The sequence below is a fragment of the Phocoena phocoena genome, chromosome 19 (genome assembly GCF_963924675.1).
Source record: "Phocoena phocoena chromosome 19, mPhoPho1.1, whole genome shotgun sequence".
NCBI classification, from domain to species: domain Eukaryota; kingdom Metazoa; phylum Chordata; class Mammalia; order Artiodactyla; family Phocoenidae; genus Phocoena; species Phocoena phocoena.
Genome location: NC_089237.1, coordinates 10,425,939 through 10,443,384, shown reverse-complemented (window position 1 = coordinate 10,443,384; position 17,446 = coordinate 10,425,939). Strand labels below are relative to the sequence as shown.

Sequence of the window (17,446 nt, the reverse complement as noted above, 5' to 3'; positions counted from 1 at the left end):
TGGAAGTGGGAGCTTGCGCGAAGGGGGCGAGGACAGGCCGAGCGGGAGGAAGAGAATGACAACGAGGCCGAGGGGGAGGGGGACAACGGCGAAAAGAAAACTTGGGGAGAGGGTCAGGCAAAAATGGGGGTAAGCAAGGAGAGGGGTGCCGAGACGAGAGGCGGGGACGCTGGGGGAGAAAGAAAGGGAGGGGGTGGGGAGCGGGCGGGGGCGGCTGGCTCGTTTCCACTCGTGAGAGCCGGTTGCTGAGAGACGCGCGGGCCAATGAGCTCGCACCAGCTCAGCCCGGCGCCCTCCGCGTGTCCTTATATGGTGCGGCCGCTCTGCTGGCGCTCGCGCACATCGCCATATAAGGGCAGGAACCTAAATACAGGCTATACCTTGTTCTCCGCTCGCCCGGCCGCGGCCCCGGCGATCGATGAGCGCGCCACCGAGCGGGCTGCGGCGCGCGGGCCCCGGGAGCGGGCGGGGAGGGGGCCGCGGCTACCGCGCGGCCGGGCCAGATGTGGACTGCGCAATGGCAGCCCGGGCCAGCTGTGGCTCTCGGAAGGTGTAACCCGCTGCCGCCAGTTTCCCGACTCCTTCCCTCCCACTCCCTCCCCACTGCTTCCGAGGTGCAAATGCAAATGAACCGGGATTGAAATCTAATTGCTTTTGTTTAAAAAAAATTGTGTGAGCCAGTCTGTGTTGAGTCTGAGCAAAGGCCCAGAATCACGAGAAACCTAGCCGAACGCCTGGAAGGTGGTGGGGTGGGGAGGAAAGAGACCTGGACTGTGATTTGGAGGTTCAGGGTCCCCCTCAGCTGTCTCCCGAGGCCTGGCCCATGGTGCCGTCAGCTGAGATCCTGCGCCCCATTTCTCCGACCTCCTCGGCGCCAGGCCTGGCGGAGGTCCCAGGCCGGGTCTCGAGAAGCGGGAGTTGCGTGTGGCCCAGGCGGCGAGGACCCACGGGCTCGGTGCCCGGGCGTCCCAGGCAGCCTGGAGCCAGCCGGGCGGCGGGAGGGAACGGTGAGAGGCATCGCTGTCACACCCCTCTCAGCGTCTCCTCTGTACTTGCCTGCTCCTGGACGGCAGGCTAAATGCTGCCCAAAGTGACAGGCCCGGCGGGTCCGCGGCCCAGCTACGCGATTGGGCCCAAGGAGGCCGGATCAGACAGCTACGAGGGGCGGGGCCGCAAGGGGTGTCTTTGGGAGGGGAGGTTGGCCAGGGTGGAGCCTCGGCCATCTCGGGCTCCTGCGTAAGTCTTTGACCCCCAAGTCCTGTCTCCAGCTTGTCGCACCGCTTGCCTTTTCCCTCCTCACTCTGGCCGGTTTCCTTGCCCACCTGGAGAAGAGTTTTGGCCTCCTCCAGGCGAGGGTCTGGACAAGGGAATGGCCCCTGGTCAGGTTGTCTGCCAACCGGGGAGGACCCTCAGTGGTGTGGTGACAGTTCTCCTGCCAGCTGGGTGGGTGGCACAGCATGGCTTTGCCAGTGAATGTTGTTGGAGACCCCAATAGCTCACCTATCGCTCCCCACTGTGTACTGGGCTGAGGCCTTTTCTTCCCACCGTTTGCAATGGGCATGAGACTCCCAGAGAGTCTTGCCGGAGGCTGATGGTCCTGAAGAAACCTATGCATCTGGACCAGTGGCCCCCAGAATCTGAGAGAACGATTCCTCCTCTCACACTCCACGGGTGCCTCAAGTACCCCTCTCTTGGCAGTTTGAACTGGGGTTGTGTCGACCTTGCCTTGGCTTCCCCCGTGCCTGGAGATGCCACAGAGGGAGCCTCTTCCCTCTAAGGAGGCCATTTCCAGTAGCATGATGCCACCTATAGAATGTACCTGGAATTAGTCCCAGCTGTGGCTATGCCTCCAGCAGCTTGGCACTGGTACTGGAGCTGGAGAGAAGATAATGCCGCCCCCCCTCGTTGTCCCCGACTGAGGTTGGGACTGGAGAGGCCATCTGGTCACTCAGCGCTTCCTTCAGGACTCTTCCTCTTTCTTCCTGGGCCCCCTAACTATTTAGTAGCTCTGAGCCTGGCATCATTTGAGAAAGTGAAACCAGTACCGGGCACAGCTGGGACAGGAACTCCCAGCTCTCCCCAGGAGTCCCCGTGATTTCTAGGCAGTCACAAACTCCAGGGTTGTGTGCTGGCTGAGGCAATGCACCAGTGGCCAGCCGTCAATGGTTAACAAGTATTTTCTAAAGGTTTTGGAATCCCAGTAAACCTGACCACACGACCCCAAATGTACGGAATGTGGAAACTAGACAGGCTGCTCCAAGACTACCTGCTCCAAATGACCCTTTTACAGGAGAAACTGAGATCGAGAGAAAAAAAAAAAAAAGACTTGTCCAAGGCAGCTCAGCCAGTCAGGGGTGGAGCAAGCACAGGTTTGGACCCAATTCTTTCCATTCCCAATCCAATCTTTTTGGATTATGCAGGCATGTCTCAGCAGCCGCCCGGGCACTGGCTTCCATGTTTGCATGGTCTGGTGGTCCTGGAACCCTGGAGCTGGTGCACGAAGACCCATAGTGGCTGCCTGATTGGCTCTGCAAGCACTTTGGAACCGGCTGCCTTTGATGGCAGCCAGTGGCTCTTCCTGGGTGGCTGGGGAGGAGGGGGGCCAGAGGCAGGAAAACTCTGTTGGACTCTGGCCCCAGGCTGCTGGGCTTCTGGTCTGGCCAAAGTCTGGGAAATCCAAGGGTCAGTGACCCCCAACTGCACCCCAGATGGCTCTCTTGTGCCAAACCCCATGACTTGGAGCAGCAGCAGGGTATGTCTAGCTTCCTGCAGAGCCTGGTTCCACTACCATGGCACCTTCTCTTAGGCCCCTCAACTCCTGGGTGACAGACCTAAGTCGAGCCCTGTCCTGCAGCTTAACTTGGTCACTAGCAAGTTACTTAGCCCCTCTGAGCCTATTTCCCCAGCTTTAAATGTGGTTAATAAAGTCTCCCTCTAAGGGCTGTGATGAAGAATAGAAGTGAAGAGTTCGGAAATCATCTAGTCAGAGCTTGCCATGGAGCAAGCAGCCCTTGCTCAGCGGATGGTAGCTACATCTATCCACTCCCACCACTCCTGCACACCCTCTTGTGCCAGGCTGGGCACAAGACTCTGGGATACAAATGACCATAAAACATCATGTACATTTGAGCCCATGTAGAAACAGGTACTCCCAAGCACTCCCCAGCAGGCTCCCTTGGGCAGTTGGTTGGTGGGTGTCAGCTCCAGCCTCCTCCCTACCTTGAATAAATTCCTCCAGTCAGTGCTCTCCAGTTCCAGCCTGGCTCCGCCCTCTGCCCTGCCCCACCCTCTGCTGCAACTCAGAATCCAGCTGTCTATCCCTTGGCTGGCTTCCCTGAGCATCCCTGGGAACTCTCCAGTGTAGACAGCCCCAGGATCTTTCCCTCTGGGGAAGAGAAGTGCCTGAACCCACAGAAGCTGGAAGAAGCACTACCTTACTGTAGGAAATTGAGCCTGGGACCTCTTTCCCCATCTTAGAAAAACAACACGTGTGTGTGTGTGTGTGTGTGTGTGTGTTAAGGAGTCCTGCTTTCCTGGGATCCGAAGTACTCTCCATGTGGGTCCATTACAGGTACCTGTCATAGCAACAAAATGGGGAAGAACCTGCCAATCTGGCAGGTGGGAATACAGATTTTCCAGAGAGGAGAGGAGCCTGCTCTTCTTGCAGTGCAAGTGCTGAAGGCACTTTCCTGGATTCCCCTGAGCTGGAAACCCGGGCTGGACAGCATTGAGAGCCTCAGCTGGACGGGGCACCCGGGTTAGCCTACAGGATCTGAGTACCCAATGGTGGGGAGGAGAGGCTCTGACTGAGGCTCCAAGTCACTCCCCCAAGCCACCTCTCCTCCACTTCTGTGCCCAACTTTCCTTCTCTTCCCCCACACTTGCCTCTGGCACACCCTCACCCTCAGACTCCCATCTCCACGCTCGCTGTCGGCTCACCCCTCAGCGGAGACAGGCGACTCCTCCACCCGCTTCTGAGTGGTCCAAGCACCTTTAAAGCCCAGATGGATTGCTGAGATCCCCACACCCACTGCCCTCACTCTCTCCATTTCCACTGGACAAGTCCGCGCGGACCCGACTAGTGCAAAGTGGGGCGCGAACTTTTCGCCTAATCAGACTTGGGAATTTGCTCTTAGAAGTTTCCGACTCCTGGGAGGAAAGCTCACCACCCCGCTGCCCCGCACTGGGGCTTGCGACGGTGACTCGGAGCCCGAAGCGTGGCGCTCGGCGCCCCCAGCCCGCGGGCGCCGTTCCAGCGGGATGGGCAGCCCGTCTCTCTGCGTGGGCTTCTCTTTGTTCTCGGTCGGTTGGGCCCGGGTTGGCTCCGGCTCTGGGGTCAACGAAGCCATTGCTCCGGACCTTGCAGGCTGGATGGTGTCCCCCTCAGGATGAGAGGCTGCTCGCGGGCCGGGGAGGTCCGACCCCTCCCCTAAGCTTGTGTGTGCAGGGGTGCGGTAGTGGGGAGGACTGTTCCGAGACCCACGGCCCGGGGCTGCTAGAACACCCAGAGCGGCCGGAGAACGAGGTCGTCTAGAGACCTTCTTCAGACTTAAGAGATTTCGGAAGCAGTGGACCCGGCAACGCCTCTGGCTCCTTTCTCTACTATTCATTGGGTGTTCTCCCTACTCTCCTAAATGGAGAAATTGAGGCTGAAACCTGGAGCTATGATTGGGAGGCCTGGAATCCCAACTCTCCCTGCGTTTCCTAGCTAGGAAAAGACTTGAGAGCGGCTAGAACATTTCCTCCGGTATTCCAGGGGTGCCCTTCCCCCAGGGCGCCCCTGCCCCCAGGGAAGAAGCTGTGATATCACACCCACCGCCAGAAAAAAGATAATACCTCTGGGGTCGAGCTGCGCCACGCAGGGAGGTGTAAAAAAGGCAGAATGGAGACTGCGTCCAAAAGGCAGTGAGAATGAATGCAGAGGAAAGAGAAAGGAGATGGAGGGAGGGCCGGCTCCCTTGTCCCAACCCAGTAGTCCCAACTCTCAGCGACACCCTCTCCCGCGCCCTGCGGTCTCTTGGCGCCCTCCTCCTTTTCCGCGAAAACAGCCAGTCCTTCGACCGTGGGGCTAATCCTCCGCCCATTTTCCCTCTCGCTTGCTCACTTCACTCTGCAGGTCGCTCCACTCTCAGCAATTCGTAATCCGGCTTTCCCCCTGCAACCCTGATTTTAAATGAAATGTAAGAATTATTTTAAAAGGAGTGACCGCAATGGTGGCTTCTTGGTGGCTAAGCTGAACTGGCGCCACTTCCTTAATTAAATGTAAAACTGTCTTCTTGGAAGAGATAGGGAGTTCCTGTCCACAGCGCGATGCGGGGGAGGCCGCGGGTGGATCTCCCAACCTTTTGCACTGTGCTCTCTCTGCACTATTTACTGGGAGAGGGAAGACTGACCTTGGAGGGGACAAGTTTTGCTGCAAAAATCTTCTGGAGCCCAGAATAGCCCTGAAAGTGGCCCCACGATGACAATTCTGGTCCAAATCCATTTGCCATATTTATTTGTGGATTTCTCCATGCCACTCCCCTTCATATTAAAAAAAATCAAAAAGATGTTTTAATGTATAAAAGATGCTTCCTCCACATAATGCCCTCCTGACTATCCACACACCCGTTTTCTGCTTTGAATCCAAGGATTTCTGCTGCCCCAGTCGTTGCGGCGACCAATCCCAGAGCAAGGAAGTGCTTCCTCTTGATCTGTCCAAAGGGTGGAGAACTGAGCCTTAGAGGGGCCAGACCAGAGGCCCAGAGCGCTGATCGGCCAGATACCTCCTTAATCCAGTCGGGCCGCCGGTCTACTTTCTCCCCGCCCCACGCTACCTTCAACATCGACCTCCGATACCCCCAGCCACAGTCCATGCTGCCCCCGTTTCCCGAGCCACTGAACATCCCTCTACTGTTGAGGTGATAGAGTGTTTTCCAGGACTCTCACGGTGGCTCAGCCCTTGACCCGTTTGGCCAAAAGTAGATAAACTCCAAGGGTGAAACTAGAAAAACAACAGAAACTCAGCGTGAACATCACATTTCCACCTCTTTAAACTTCATCTCTCCCTGGTCTGGTCAAGAACCCCACACTCACAGCAAAATCAGTTTTTCTTGCCGTAAGCTTCTGTTTTCAGGATCTCAAAGACTAGCTGAAGCAAAGAAAATTAATTTTGCCTCCATTTGCTGTGTCATTCTAGATAAGCCATTATTATGCAAATGAGAGAGTGCGGCTTTCAAGATGAATAAGAACGGTGCCGGGTAGCGGCGCAGGATAGCCCCAGATGTTTGCATAATTACTTCTGCCCCAACTTCAAGAGTGCAAAATGTCAAGGGAGGAAGTTGTGCGGGTAAATACGGTACCACGTTCCCTGAATTTGATTTCCTAGAGAAGGGCGGGGAAGTCGATCTGAGGCTTTCATCTGCAGCGAGAGAAGGCGTCCCGACTCTCTGGCGAGGGTGGCCCGGCCTGAGTGGCCGTCGGTGTCCTCCCCCTGGGGGGTGAGCCATCCCGCAGACAAGGGTGGCCGGAGAGACGGGTCTCGCCCGGGCAGTGAGGCGCTTGCGCGGGGACAGAGCCACCGCTGGCCGCGCGCTTTCCGGCAGCCCCGGAACCAGCAGCACGGCTTCTGGGCTTGCGCGGAGCCGGCGCGCTCTGGTCGCGCAACCTCGACGCCCGCCCGGCCTCGTCCGGCCACCGACAGCGCCCACCCTTGGGACTAACGCTGGGGGCGCACCGCGGAAGCCCCGACCGGGGGCTACAGGAAAAGGCACTGATCAGAGCGGAGGACGCCGAGGTTCCATCAGAAACAAGAAGGCCGGACCCTCCCGAGCACCGTCGCGTTTCCTCCGTCGAATCCCAAACGTCTGTCCCTAGGGTTTCCCGTACGCCCCGGTGAGGGCGAACGCGTCGGCGAACGCCTCGGCCCCCTGAGGTTCTTTCGGAGCGCTCAGACTCGCCCCCCACCCCCACCCCTCCAACATGTGCCTCGTCAAAGGACCCGGCAGGCTCCTGCACTCGATTTTTCCGACCTCTAAAAGGGGAGACTGGATTTTGGCTCTTCTCAGCGTGAACAACCTCGCGAGGAAGTGGCACTGACTGAAGGATCTCCAGTTTGGAACTAACTTGAAGTCCCCTGAGTCACATCAAAAAGTCACTTCAATTCCTTCCGCTTGGGGGCGGGGTAGGAAGTGAGAATGAACGTGAAGCGCCAGAAGGAGTCCCAGGCGTCCCTGCAGATTCCCTGGGGCGGGAGAGATCCTGTGGGGATGGACAGGGCAGTGTGGCGACCAGTTGGCCACCATGGCTGGCGGCCGAAGTGCCAATCCTGGTAGAGGTCGGGTTCTAGGGAGCCAGGCGACCTCGCTGAGCGCAGGCTCTAGGGCCACCAATCACTGCCCAACCTTGTCTTCCCTTGGGAAGTGCGTGTTCCCTGCCTTCTCGATGGATGGGGTCACGAGCGGGAAGGAGCACACACGGACCCTGTCGAGTCACTGCGAGGTCAAGGCCCTCTCCGTGCAGACAGAATCCGGAGTCAAACTCTCCACCTGGGGCATCTTATAGCACAGGCTGCAGTCAGTGGGTCGAGCCCGGTGGCCAAGGCTGACGCAGCAGCAGAGTTCGCGCGTCCGGGGAATCTCGGGGCCAGGAGGCTTCTGATAACACCCTCCTCTCGGATGGGGCGCAGAGGCCTTGACCCTTAGGCCACCCATTTGTCTCAGGCTTCTCTGCCCCCCACACCCCGCTGTCCTCTTCGCTTCTCCCAGTCCCGCCCCGGCTGTGCCTAGGCCGTAGAGTCTGACGCCCTTCCAGGGACGACGGGAACCGAACACCCAGACCTATCCGCTCTCGGACCCCTTTCATCCTGCGGGTTAGGCACGGAGGTGCAGCCGCTCAGGTCTCCCGTCCACCTCGGAGCCATCTCCCCTTGCACCCCCCCAGCCGAGGGTGCCTCCAGGCTCCCGGAGCCGGACTTCGCAAGCAACACCAGGCAGCCTTCCCGGAGAGGACTTGGGGGGACTCACCACGCGGCGCGCGTGCGCGCATGCGCGCATGCGTGCCGGCCTCATCTCTGTGCGCGTGCTCCTGCAGCACCGCACCCGCACGGAACCAGGCCTCCGTGCTGCAGGAGCTGCGGTTGCGTTTTGGTAGCGAGGCCATCTGGTGGGACGCATCCTGCGGCAGGCCGTGCTAAGGGGCGAGTCTAGACTGTGTCTGAGGAGCACACAGTTTCCCTGGGAGGGTCGGTGAGCACCCGGCTCCCTCTTTGTGGGTACCCCTCATGGGAGGTAGGGAAAGTTCGGGCTTGATACCGGGTTCCTTGGGGAAAGTCACCCAACCGAGACCCACCAAGTCCCATTAGCCTGACCTGGCCCCAGAACACTAGTAAGCGACAAGTGTAACAGTGATGATGAACATTTATTGAGCATTTGCCTGTGCCTGACGGTGTGATAGTGCCTACATGACAACTCTCTGAACCTGTCCATTCACCCCCTGGGGTAAGCATGTTAATATTTCTTTTTAAATAACAGTTATAGGAGCTGAAGCACAGAGTGGTTAAGTAACTTGCACAAGGGCACACAGCCAATAAGTGGATTTGAACCACTGGCCCTAGAGCCCACAATTTTAGCCACTGTGCTCTATGATGAAGGAAAAACAAGGACTTCTACCAACATCCAGCCTCCAGCTGAGTCGACTGGGCTCTGAGAACTCCTCCCTCCCTCTGTTGTTCCAGCATCAAGTTTTATGCTAATGGCCCAGAGCAGCATCTCTGCTTAGCACAACCAGGTTGCTGATTCTGGCAATAAGATCACTGTCTTCCTCTATGGCCAGTTCCATGAGCCTCCATTAGCCCTTTCTTACCTTGAATAATTTCCATAAGCCCTGGAGGAAGTGAAACATGCAGAGTATCCAAAGCCACTGCTGTAGATATAGAGAGCATTGAGCTTGGGACTCCTCAGGCAGAACCCGTGTTGTATGTCCTTGGGCAAGTTACTTGCCTCACTGTGCCTCAAGTTTCCTCATCTATAAAATGAGGATAATGGAATGGCTCTTACCAGGTTGATAATGGAATGGCTCTTACCAATGGTAAGTGGGATAATGCAGGTGCCCAACAATAGCTGCTCAATAGATGTTGCTTGCCCCTGTGGGGCTGCTATTCCTCCTGCGATTTCAGGGGGCTGAAGTCAAAGGCTATGTGTCATCTAGAGTATGTGCAGGCTTGTGGGAAATTATTGTAACATGGTCAGCCCCTTAGTATCCTTTGCCGCATGTTCTCGTGTTTCTCTGACACCGATGGTCTGGGTCTGAAAGTCTACTCGGGAGGAGAAAACGGGACAGGAGAAGTGGGAACTTCTTGATTCTGGGAAGGAGTAGAGGCTGGAGCCCAGGCCAGAAACCATGGCAGCCTCACCTCCAGTCACCGGCCAGTCTGCCTGGGCCGGGTCTTTGGGACCTCTTTGCAGGGTGTTCGGTCACCCCTGCCCTTCCCCTGTAGCGGGCGAACAGCGTCCCGGAGACGTCGGGCCCTGGCCCAGGCGTGGGGGCGGCAAAGTTGGAGGGCGCCCGCCAGGCTCCGGGGCCGCCGGTGGTAAGCCACGGGCCGCGACCGCCACACACGCGGCCACGGCCCACGCGGCCACGCTCGGAGCCACCCGCGCTCACTTCACAGCCGGCCCGGCTGTCGCGCCCGAGGCAAATGGTTGGGTTCCAAATCCGCCCGCGTCCGCGGCCAAGACCAGGCAGGTCCGACACCCGCCAAGCCGTGAAGTTGAAAAGCTCCCAGTGAACGAGCCGAGGCCCGGTCTCACCCTCCAGCTAGAGGACGCGCTGGGGCTTGCTGGTCTGGCGACCCAGGAGCCCAGCCCCTCATCGCGGCCGCCCTTCGCCTTCCCACCCCTCGGACCGCGCCAGCCTCGGGCCTCCTCCCCGGGGGCTCAGTCCACGGGCAGCGGACACAGGGAGGCCTAAAAGGCCCCCTGGACCGGGGACGGCTCCCCGGTGAAGGAGGCGGGCGCATGGAGCACAGGGTCCGGACTCTTTCCGGAGACTGGGCCGAGGGCTGGGGCTGGCTTCCAGGAGTCGGGAGCAGGTTGGAGGCCCTCTGTTGGGAAGGGAAGTGGCAGGCGTGTGCCCAGTTCACCAAAACGAGTGCAGAGTCGGGCAGGAGACCCAGGCGTTCGGGAAGCAGGTGTCCCGAGGTGGGCGGGCGTCTATAATTCCATAAACAAAGAAACTGGGCAGCTCATCCCCGGAACTAGGGGGTGGTGGGAAGACTGCTAAAAGAATCGCCGACAATTTCCTTCATAAAAATGCGACCTGAGAGCATTTGATTTCCACTTTCACTCCCCCCCGCCCCGACACACGCACTGTCTCCAAAGACACTCAAATTGCAGCCATATGGGGCTAAAGTAATAGGAAGCAGTTACCTTATTTACTGCAGTGGCGGCGCACTCGAACCTGACAGCCGCAGCCGAGGACCGCCGGGCAATGAAATTAAGAGCAGAAGGTTCTTGTTCTTTGAAACTCTGTTTTGTTTACACCCAAGGGTGCACGAGGGAAAAGCAATTATCTAACTTTGAAGGATAAAAGAAGTTATGTGGAGGAAAGAAGGGAGGTGGCGAGAACTGAGTGATCGAGGAAGGCAGGTTCAATAAGAAAGGTGGAGAGCGGGGTTCCTCCTTCCCTTGGCTTCTAAGTGTCACCGGCTGATCACTTTGAAAGTCTCAGCGGGAAGGACGCCTCTACCACCCCACGCTAGCCCCCTCTCCCGGCAAGTACAGGCATTTTTCTTCACCCAACAGAGAGGCCCCAGCTCTGGGTCGCGCCAGACTACAAACCTATTTCTCAGACTGCCACCTCTCAGTCTCCAAACTGTCGGAGAGTTGAGGTCACCCAATGACTGGTGTTCACACTCTCTGCAGCCCTGCTCTCTCACAAACAGTTGGCAGCAGTGCACCAGTCAGGAGTGAGACACACCCCCATCACTAAGTTGGGGGTTGCTTTCCCCACCCCGCGGGACTGAGTTTCTCTGCAGCGGACAAGAACTGGGCTTGGTCTGATTGTTCTCAGATTATTCTATGCCTCTCGTTTCCTTCTGGATCGAGTTCCACCTTTGCTATAGGCGCTGCAGGCAACCCGACGTTTGAAAACTCAGACAGCTCGCAAGCGCTAAGCTAATTTTGTTCAGAACAAGTGTTTTTGCCACCAGACATAAAGGCAGGCGGGAAAATGCGACGGGGAAGCAAAAAAAAAAAAAAAATTACTAAATACCCCTCCGGAGGAGGGGGCCATGCACGGCAGCGCTGGGGTTTTCATTTCCCACTTGAAGCTTCGGAGGCACTTAGGCAAGGAAGAAAAAAGAGAGTGAGAGAGGGAGGGAGAAAGAGAGAGAAGGAGAGAGAGAGAGGGAGGAGAGAGGGAGGGAGGGAGAGAGGGAGGGAGAAAGAGAGGGAGAGGGAGAGGGAGGGGAGAGAGAGGGAGAGGGAGGGAGGGAGGGAGAGAGGGAGAGGGAGGGAGAGAGAGAGGGAGAGGGAGGGAGGGAGGGAGGGAGAGAGGGAGGGAGGTGAGGGAGGGAGGGAGGGAGGGAGGGAAGGAGGAAGGAAGGAAGGAAAGAAAGAAAGAAAGTAAGAAAGAAAAAGAAAGAAAGAAAGAAAGAAAGAAAGAAAGAAAGAAAAAGAAAGAAAAACCCTGGGAGGGAGGAGCTGAGCTAACTTTTTCAGCGTGAAACTGATACCATCGACCTCTGCACGCCTCGTGCAAACTCCGGGTCTGTAAAGGCACCCAACGCAAACACAACTCCCGGGAACAGGGCTCCAGAAACCCTATCAGAAGGGAAACCACCACTCTTCTCTGGCGCAGGCCAGCTTGCGAGGGGTGGGGGAAGGCGGGGGGTAGCGAAGCCGGTCCGTTCCTCCAGCCCGATCGGGACAGGCTCCCTCTCTTCGGCTCCAAGGTGGCCCTGGGGCTGCCCAGGAATTCGGGCGGCCGGTGCGTGGCTGGGACAGCCTGGCAGCCGTCGCCCACAGCGGGCAGCGGATTCCAGGCGGGTGCGGGCGGGGTGTGCAGAGCGACCCGGGCCCAGGGCGGAGGGTGGGCTTTCTCTGGGCGGGGAAACCAGACACTTATAGGCGGCTGAGGCCGACTTTATTTTTACTGCCCAAACTGTTGGAAAGTATTTAAGCTTAAACAGAAACAGCTGTATCGCTGGCACCGGCCAACGAAACTATTTGTTACCGGGAATGACTTTTTATGATTAAGGACGCGGCCGTCGGCGGCCTCTCGCGGGCAGCCCGCGCGGGTCGCCAGAGCGATCTGGGCGTCGCCAACTCGCTGTACGCTAATAAGACCAAATGGCCAGAGAGAGGAGACTGTACACCTAAAGCCCACCTTGTAAAGTTTGAGCAAGGCCAAAAACTGGAACCCCGCGTTGTCAGGGGTGGGGGCGGGGAGTGGCAGGGAGGGTGGGCCGGGAGCCGCGCCTGTCCCGCGCTTCCAGGACGCGCCGCTCTCGCCGCGCACCTAACTTTGGACAGGAGGCCGGTTTTCCGCTCTGGGCTTTCTGCCCTTTCGAGTCAGACTCCTTGGCTCGCCTTTCCTTCTCTCTCTCTCGTTCTTTCTTTTTTCTCTCTTCCACCACATCCCTCGCCAAGGGAAACTGCTTCCAATCAAGTTTATCAGCGATGTTTTAACTAAATCGTGGGTTCCGAGGAGTAGGTGCTGTTACTTGCAGCTTGGTTGGTAAGAGAAAAGTGTTGGGGATTGCTGGGCCCGGACTTGGGCTGCTGTCCCCGCCGCCGCCGCCCCAGCCACGGGTCACCTCGAGCTGAACAGGAGCTTGTGTTTGCGTGTGTACAAACTCGAGGCTTCTAGGGCCCGGCCCTCGCCCCCTTTCCTGGACCCCGCCATTTTCGCCCCTCTTCCTCAACCCGCACTAGACCCCGCGACGCTCCCCGGGTTTTCTCGCGGAGTGTCTGCCACGCACGTTGGGAAGAGCTGTGGACAGGAAGTGCGCGGCGCAGGCCCAGCGGGTCGCCCGGATCCGGGGGAAGCGGGACGCTCCCCCAGCCGCGCGCCCCAACCCCAACCAAACTCCAGACTCTGCTTGGTGGTCGTCCATGCCCTCCCCCAACACACCCAGGCCCGGGGCACGGAGCGGCTGGGCTGTGGCTGGCGACCCTTGGGGCCAGGGCCTGGCGGGGACGAGCAGCGCGGGCTGGCGGCACAGGCAGGTGGCTGCGGGCGTCTGGGACGGGTGGGGGGGGGCAGGAAAAAGGCGCGCGACGCCCCCCACGGGATCTCGGGGTGTGGGAAGGGTCGGACGGCAACAGCGAGCCGCCACTGGGTCTGCATTCGGCTTCCAAGCTGGGGGCAAGCGCTCGAGCCCAGCCCGGCTCGCAGGGCCCGGAGGGTGGCGGAGGGCAGGGTTGCGCGACAGGAGAAGGAGACGCAGGCACATTGATTTGTTAGCGGGATGGGGCTGGCGGCGGCGGGGGAGGCCGTTGCCATGGAGACCGAGGGTCGGGTGTGCAACTCGGGGGGAGGGGGCCGGGTGGAAGAGCTGGCAAGGGGCGCGTCGCCGGCTCTCGGGGTTCGGGCGCGGCCTGCGGCGCCCCAACACCTGTGCATTGTGCATTGTGCGGCGCGGGCGGCGGCGGGGGGAGGGAAGGGCGCGAGTCCGGGCGGTGGGGGTGGGGCGGGCTGGGGGTCGCTGAGGGGGCGTGGCCTGGCTGACACCACCGCAGGGGTCCCAGCGAGAGCTGTGAGGGACGCTGAGCACCGGAGGGACATCTTGGCGGCGGGAAGGGGGCCCCGGCGGGGACAGAGGGTGGACAGCCCCCCTGCCAGCCCAGCAGACTGACAGCGGCCGAGCCCGCCCTCCATGCGACGTCACTTCCGGCGGCGGCCTCTCTCTCCCCCCCCCCCCCCGCCAGCGCTCTGTCTCCGGAGTCGCTTCGGACTCCGCCCCCTGGCGATTGGAACGCGGGTCACGTAGCAACGCGGGGGAGAAAGCGAGAGGGGCGTGGCCCGCAGCTCGCCCAATCAGAGCGCGGGAGAGCTGGCCCTGGCCGCTCGGCTTTAGCAACGTCGTTAGCAACACGTGGGGCGGGAGGAAGAGTGGGGAGAGAAGGGAGGAGGGAGCCGCGCGCGGGAGGGGGTGGGGAGGGAGCGAGCGCGCGGGAGGGGGAGGAGAACTGACGTCAGCGGGAGAGTATTATGGTCTGTCGTGCGCTGGCTGCTGCTTTTCTGCTCCTGGAAGCGGCCAAGGGGGGAAGCGGCGAGTCAACATGGAGCTTTCAGCGGTGGGGGAGCGGGTGTTCGCGGCCGAAGCCCTCCTGAAGCGGCGCATACGGAAAGTAGGTGCCCCCAGGCCTTGGGCCGAGCCCTCCCCTCCCGGCCCGGGTTCCCTCCCCCTGCTGCAGCCCAGCTTCCCTTCCCCCAGGTCCCAGCAGCGGCCGCGGCCGTGGCGGCGGCTCTGAGCCCAAGCGCTTTCCTTAGACTTGCAGCGATGCACAGATTGCATGGGTGGGGGGTGGGGGGCGGGGTGGGGGGAATGAATGCCGGTGCATGCACTTTGTGCAGCGTTTCGTGCAGGGGGTGATGCAGCGGGCGCTTGCCTTTCGCGGTGGGATTTCGCGCATTCATTCGGTGCATGCATTTTTTTGCATGTATTTCTCGTGTCCTCGTCATGCATTTTTCCCCGTGCACACATACATTTTCCTTTTTACATCCTCAGGGACGCATGGAATACCTCGTGAAATGGAAGGGCTGGTCGCAGAAGTAAGTAGGTTCTGTGCAATTCTCAACCCCAGACTGTTATTTGGGAGCTTGCTTTCTTCCTCTTTTTCCCTTTACGTTGAAATACAATACAATGCAACAAGAAAAGTTACAGACATACACACACCTACCCGCGGCTCTTTCCCTGCTCCCGGGACTGATGCCCACTTCTTCCTGATTCCTTTTAGGTACAGCACATGGGAACCTGAAGAAAACATCCTGGATGCTCGCCTGCTCGCAGCCTTTGAGGAAAGGTAGAGGCCCCTCCAAGCTTCGGCTTCTCACTTAGAACACGAAGGGTGGCTCCTAACCAGCTTGAACTGGAGGCCCACTTGGTTTCTTTACTCACACACCCCTTTCTTCCTCCTTCCTTTCTGCAGGGAACGAGAGATGGAGCTCTATGGCCCCAAAAAGCGAGGACCCAAACCCAAAACCTTCCTGCTCAAGGTAGGATGGCAGTGTCCAATGGTGGGCAGCAATGTTATGTCAGTTTGTGGGAAGCGGGCCCTGAGGGCTTGTGAACCAGTGGGGTGTCCTATTTGTAACCTAGGAGGGAGTCCCCAGACAGGCTGTCACCAAGTCACTGGCACTGCTAAGCGTGTCTTGAGGGGAGGGGTATTCTAGAATTCCACACTAGAATTCCTTTATCGGACCCCCCAGCCATCCCAAATAGACATATAATCAAATACAAGAAGTGTGCTTTGTGTGGATGGCTGCTTCCAGATAGATCGTCTACTCCTTCCTCCAGACTGCTGCCCCTAAGCTTCACCCCAACCCATATAGAAATCCCAAGGCATCAGAGAGTGTAGCAGGGAGGGTGGGGCTGGAAGAGGGGTTGGGAGGTGGGGGCGGTGGACAGGGCCCTGCTCTGCTCTTGACACTGCATTCTCTTCTTGCAGGCCCAAGCCAAGGCAAAGGCCAAAACTTACGAGTTCCGAAGTGACTCGGCCCGAGGCATTCGGATCCCCTATCCCGGCCGCTCACCCCAAGAACTGGCCTCTACTTCCCGGGCCCGTGAGGGCCTTCGGAACATGGGTCTTTCGCCACCGGGGAGCAGCAGCACCTGCCGAGTGGAGCCCCCTCGGGACCGTGATCGAGAGAGGGAGAGGGAACGAGAGCGTGAACGGTGTGCTAGCCGCACAGATGACAAACCCAGCTCGCCAGGCGACAGCTCCAAGAAGCGAGGTCCCAAGCCCCGGAAAGAGCTCCTGGACCCCTCACAAAGGCCCTTGGGAGAACCCAGTGATGGCCTTGGAGATTACCTCAAGGGCAGGAAGCTGGACGACACTGCTTCCGGGGCAGGAAAGTTCCCAGCTGGCCACAGTGTGATCCAGCTGGCTCGAAGGCAGGACTCGGACCTGGCCCAGTGCGGTGTGGCCAGCCCCAGCCCGGCTGAGGCCACGGGCAAGCTGGCTGTGGACACCTTTCCAGCCAGGGTCATAAAGCACAGGGCCGCCTTCCTGGAGGCCAAAGGCCAGGGCACCCTGGACCCTGGTGGCCCCCGGGTCCGGCATGGCTCAGGCACCCCCAGCTCTGTGGGGGGTTTGTATCGGGACATGGGGGCCCAAGGGGGAAGGCCCTCCCTCATCGCCAGGATCCCAGTGGCCAGAATCCTGGGGGACCCAGAGGAAGAATCCTGGAGCCCCTCTCTGACCAACTTGGAGAAGGTGGTGGTCACCGACGTGACCTCAAACTTTTTGACCGTCACAATTAAGGAAAGTAACACGGACCAAGGCTTTTTTAAAGAGAAAAGATGAATTGCTGGGTGGGTGATCCCAGGACAAGAGAGCAGGAGAGAGAGTGAGAGTGCAAACTTGGCATAATGCTTTTTATTTCTGGGTGGGAGGTGGCCTTCTGGCTGGTCCTTTCCCATCCCTACCTTCACATAACCCCCTTCCTTTCATCCCTCCCCCTCAGTTTTGGTTGGAAAGATTATCTCTAGAGTTATATTTTCTATTAGATGTAAATATGTTATTTAAGAAAAAATATCTAAATATATATATTTCAACTCTTGAAGTTGTTTTATTTAAACGAGGAGAGAGAGAGACTCAGTGTGGTTCAGTTGGGGCAGACAGGCTGAGGTGGGCAGGAGGGGCCTGACAGCCACCCAGGGCACTAGGGAGGATGAAGACCTGGGCACTGGGCCTCTGATGGTGTCAGGAGAGACTCAGCCAGCCCACCTAACCCCTCCTCCCTTTTCCTACAGCCGCAGGTCAGACCCCTGGAACCAAGGCAGGACCCGGATTTTTTCTCTCTTCCCATTGGTGGGCCAGGCCAACAAAAGATTGGCTCCCCAATCAGAAAGGAAGGGGGTGGGGTCAGTCTGTTATTCTTTTTCCTAATTTTTTTTTTTTTTTTTAAGATTAAGAAATCTGTTGCGGGGATTTAAAGTTAAAGTATTAACTGGAGTAACATTTTGTGTGTGAGGTTAAAGGTAAAAAGTTGCGGGTGGTTGGGGAGCAGCAGATTTCTCCCAGGACCACACCAGAAAAAGCACTTTACGGGAGATGTGTGTGTTGTACACGCAGATCGGATCGTGTGTATGTCATGTGGACAAAATCTCCCAGTTCCCTCGATTCCTTTCCTTACTCCACAGAAAGAAAAGAAATCCAGCGAATCTGTTTACATTCCCGAAATGCCAGGATAAATTGGGAGGATTGCATGTCAGTGCCCAGAGTTCGAGGCGGTTGTT

At 58.4% G+C, this 17,446-nt stretch overlaps 1 protein-coding gene across 1 annotated transcript; it reads left to right on the top strand.

Moving 5' to 3' along the window:
• The first annotated feature begins 14,203 nt into the window (after positions 1 to 14,203).
• Positions 14,204 to 16,766, top strand: CBX8 (chromobox 8). Its single transcript, XM_065896675.1, has 5 exons — positions 14,204 to 14,333; positions 14,714 to 14,757; positions 14,943 to 15,008; positions 15,135 to 15,201; positions 15,654 to 16,766. The coding sequence occupies exons 1-5, from the start codon at positions 14,265 to 14,267 to the stop codon at positions 16,509 to 16,511; spliced, it is 1,104 nt and encodes a 367-aa protein (XP_065752747.1). The 5' UTR covers positions 14,204 to 14,264; the 3' UTR covers positions 16,512 to 16,766.
• The last annotated feature ends 680 nt before the right edge of the window (positions 16,767 to 17,446 follow it).

Coding starts and splice junctions, on each gene's coding strand:
- CBX8 (XM_065896675.1), top strand. CDS start 14,265: ATGGAGCTTTCAGCGGTGGGGGAGCGGGTGTTCGCGGCCGAAGCCCTC. Junction 14,334..14,713: donor TGAAGCGGCGCATACGGAAA/GTAGGTGCCCCC, acceptor TTACATCCTCAG/GGACGCATGGAATACCTCGT. Junction 15,202..15,653: donor CCAAAACCTTCCTGCTCAAG/GTAGGATGGCAG, acceptor CTCTTCTTGCAG/GCCCAAGCCAAGGCAAAGGC.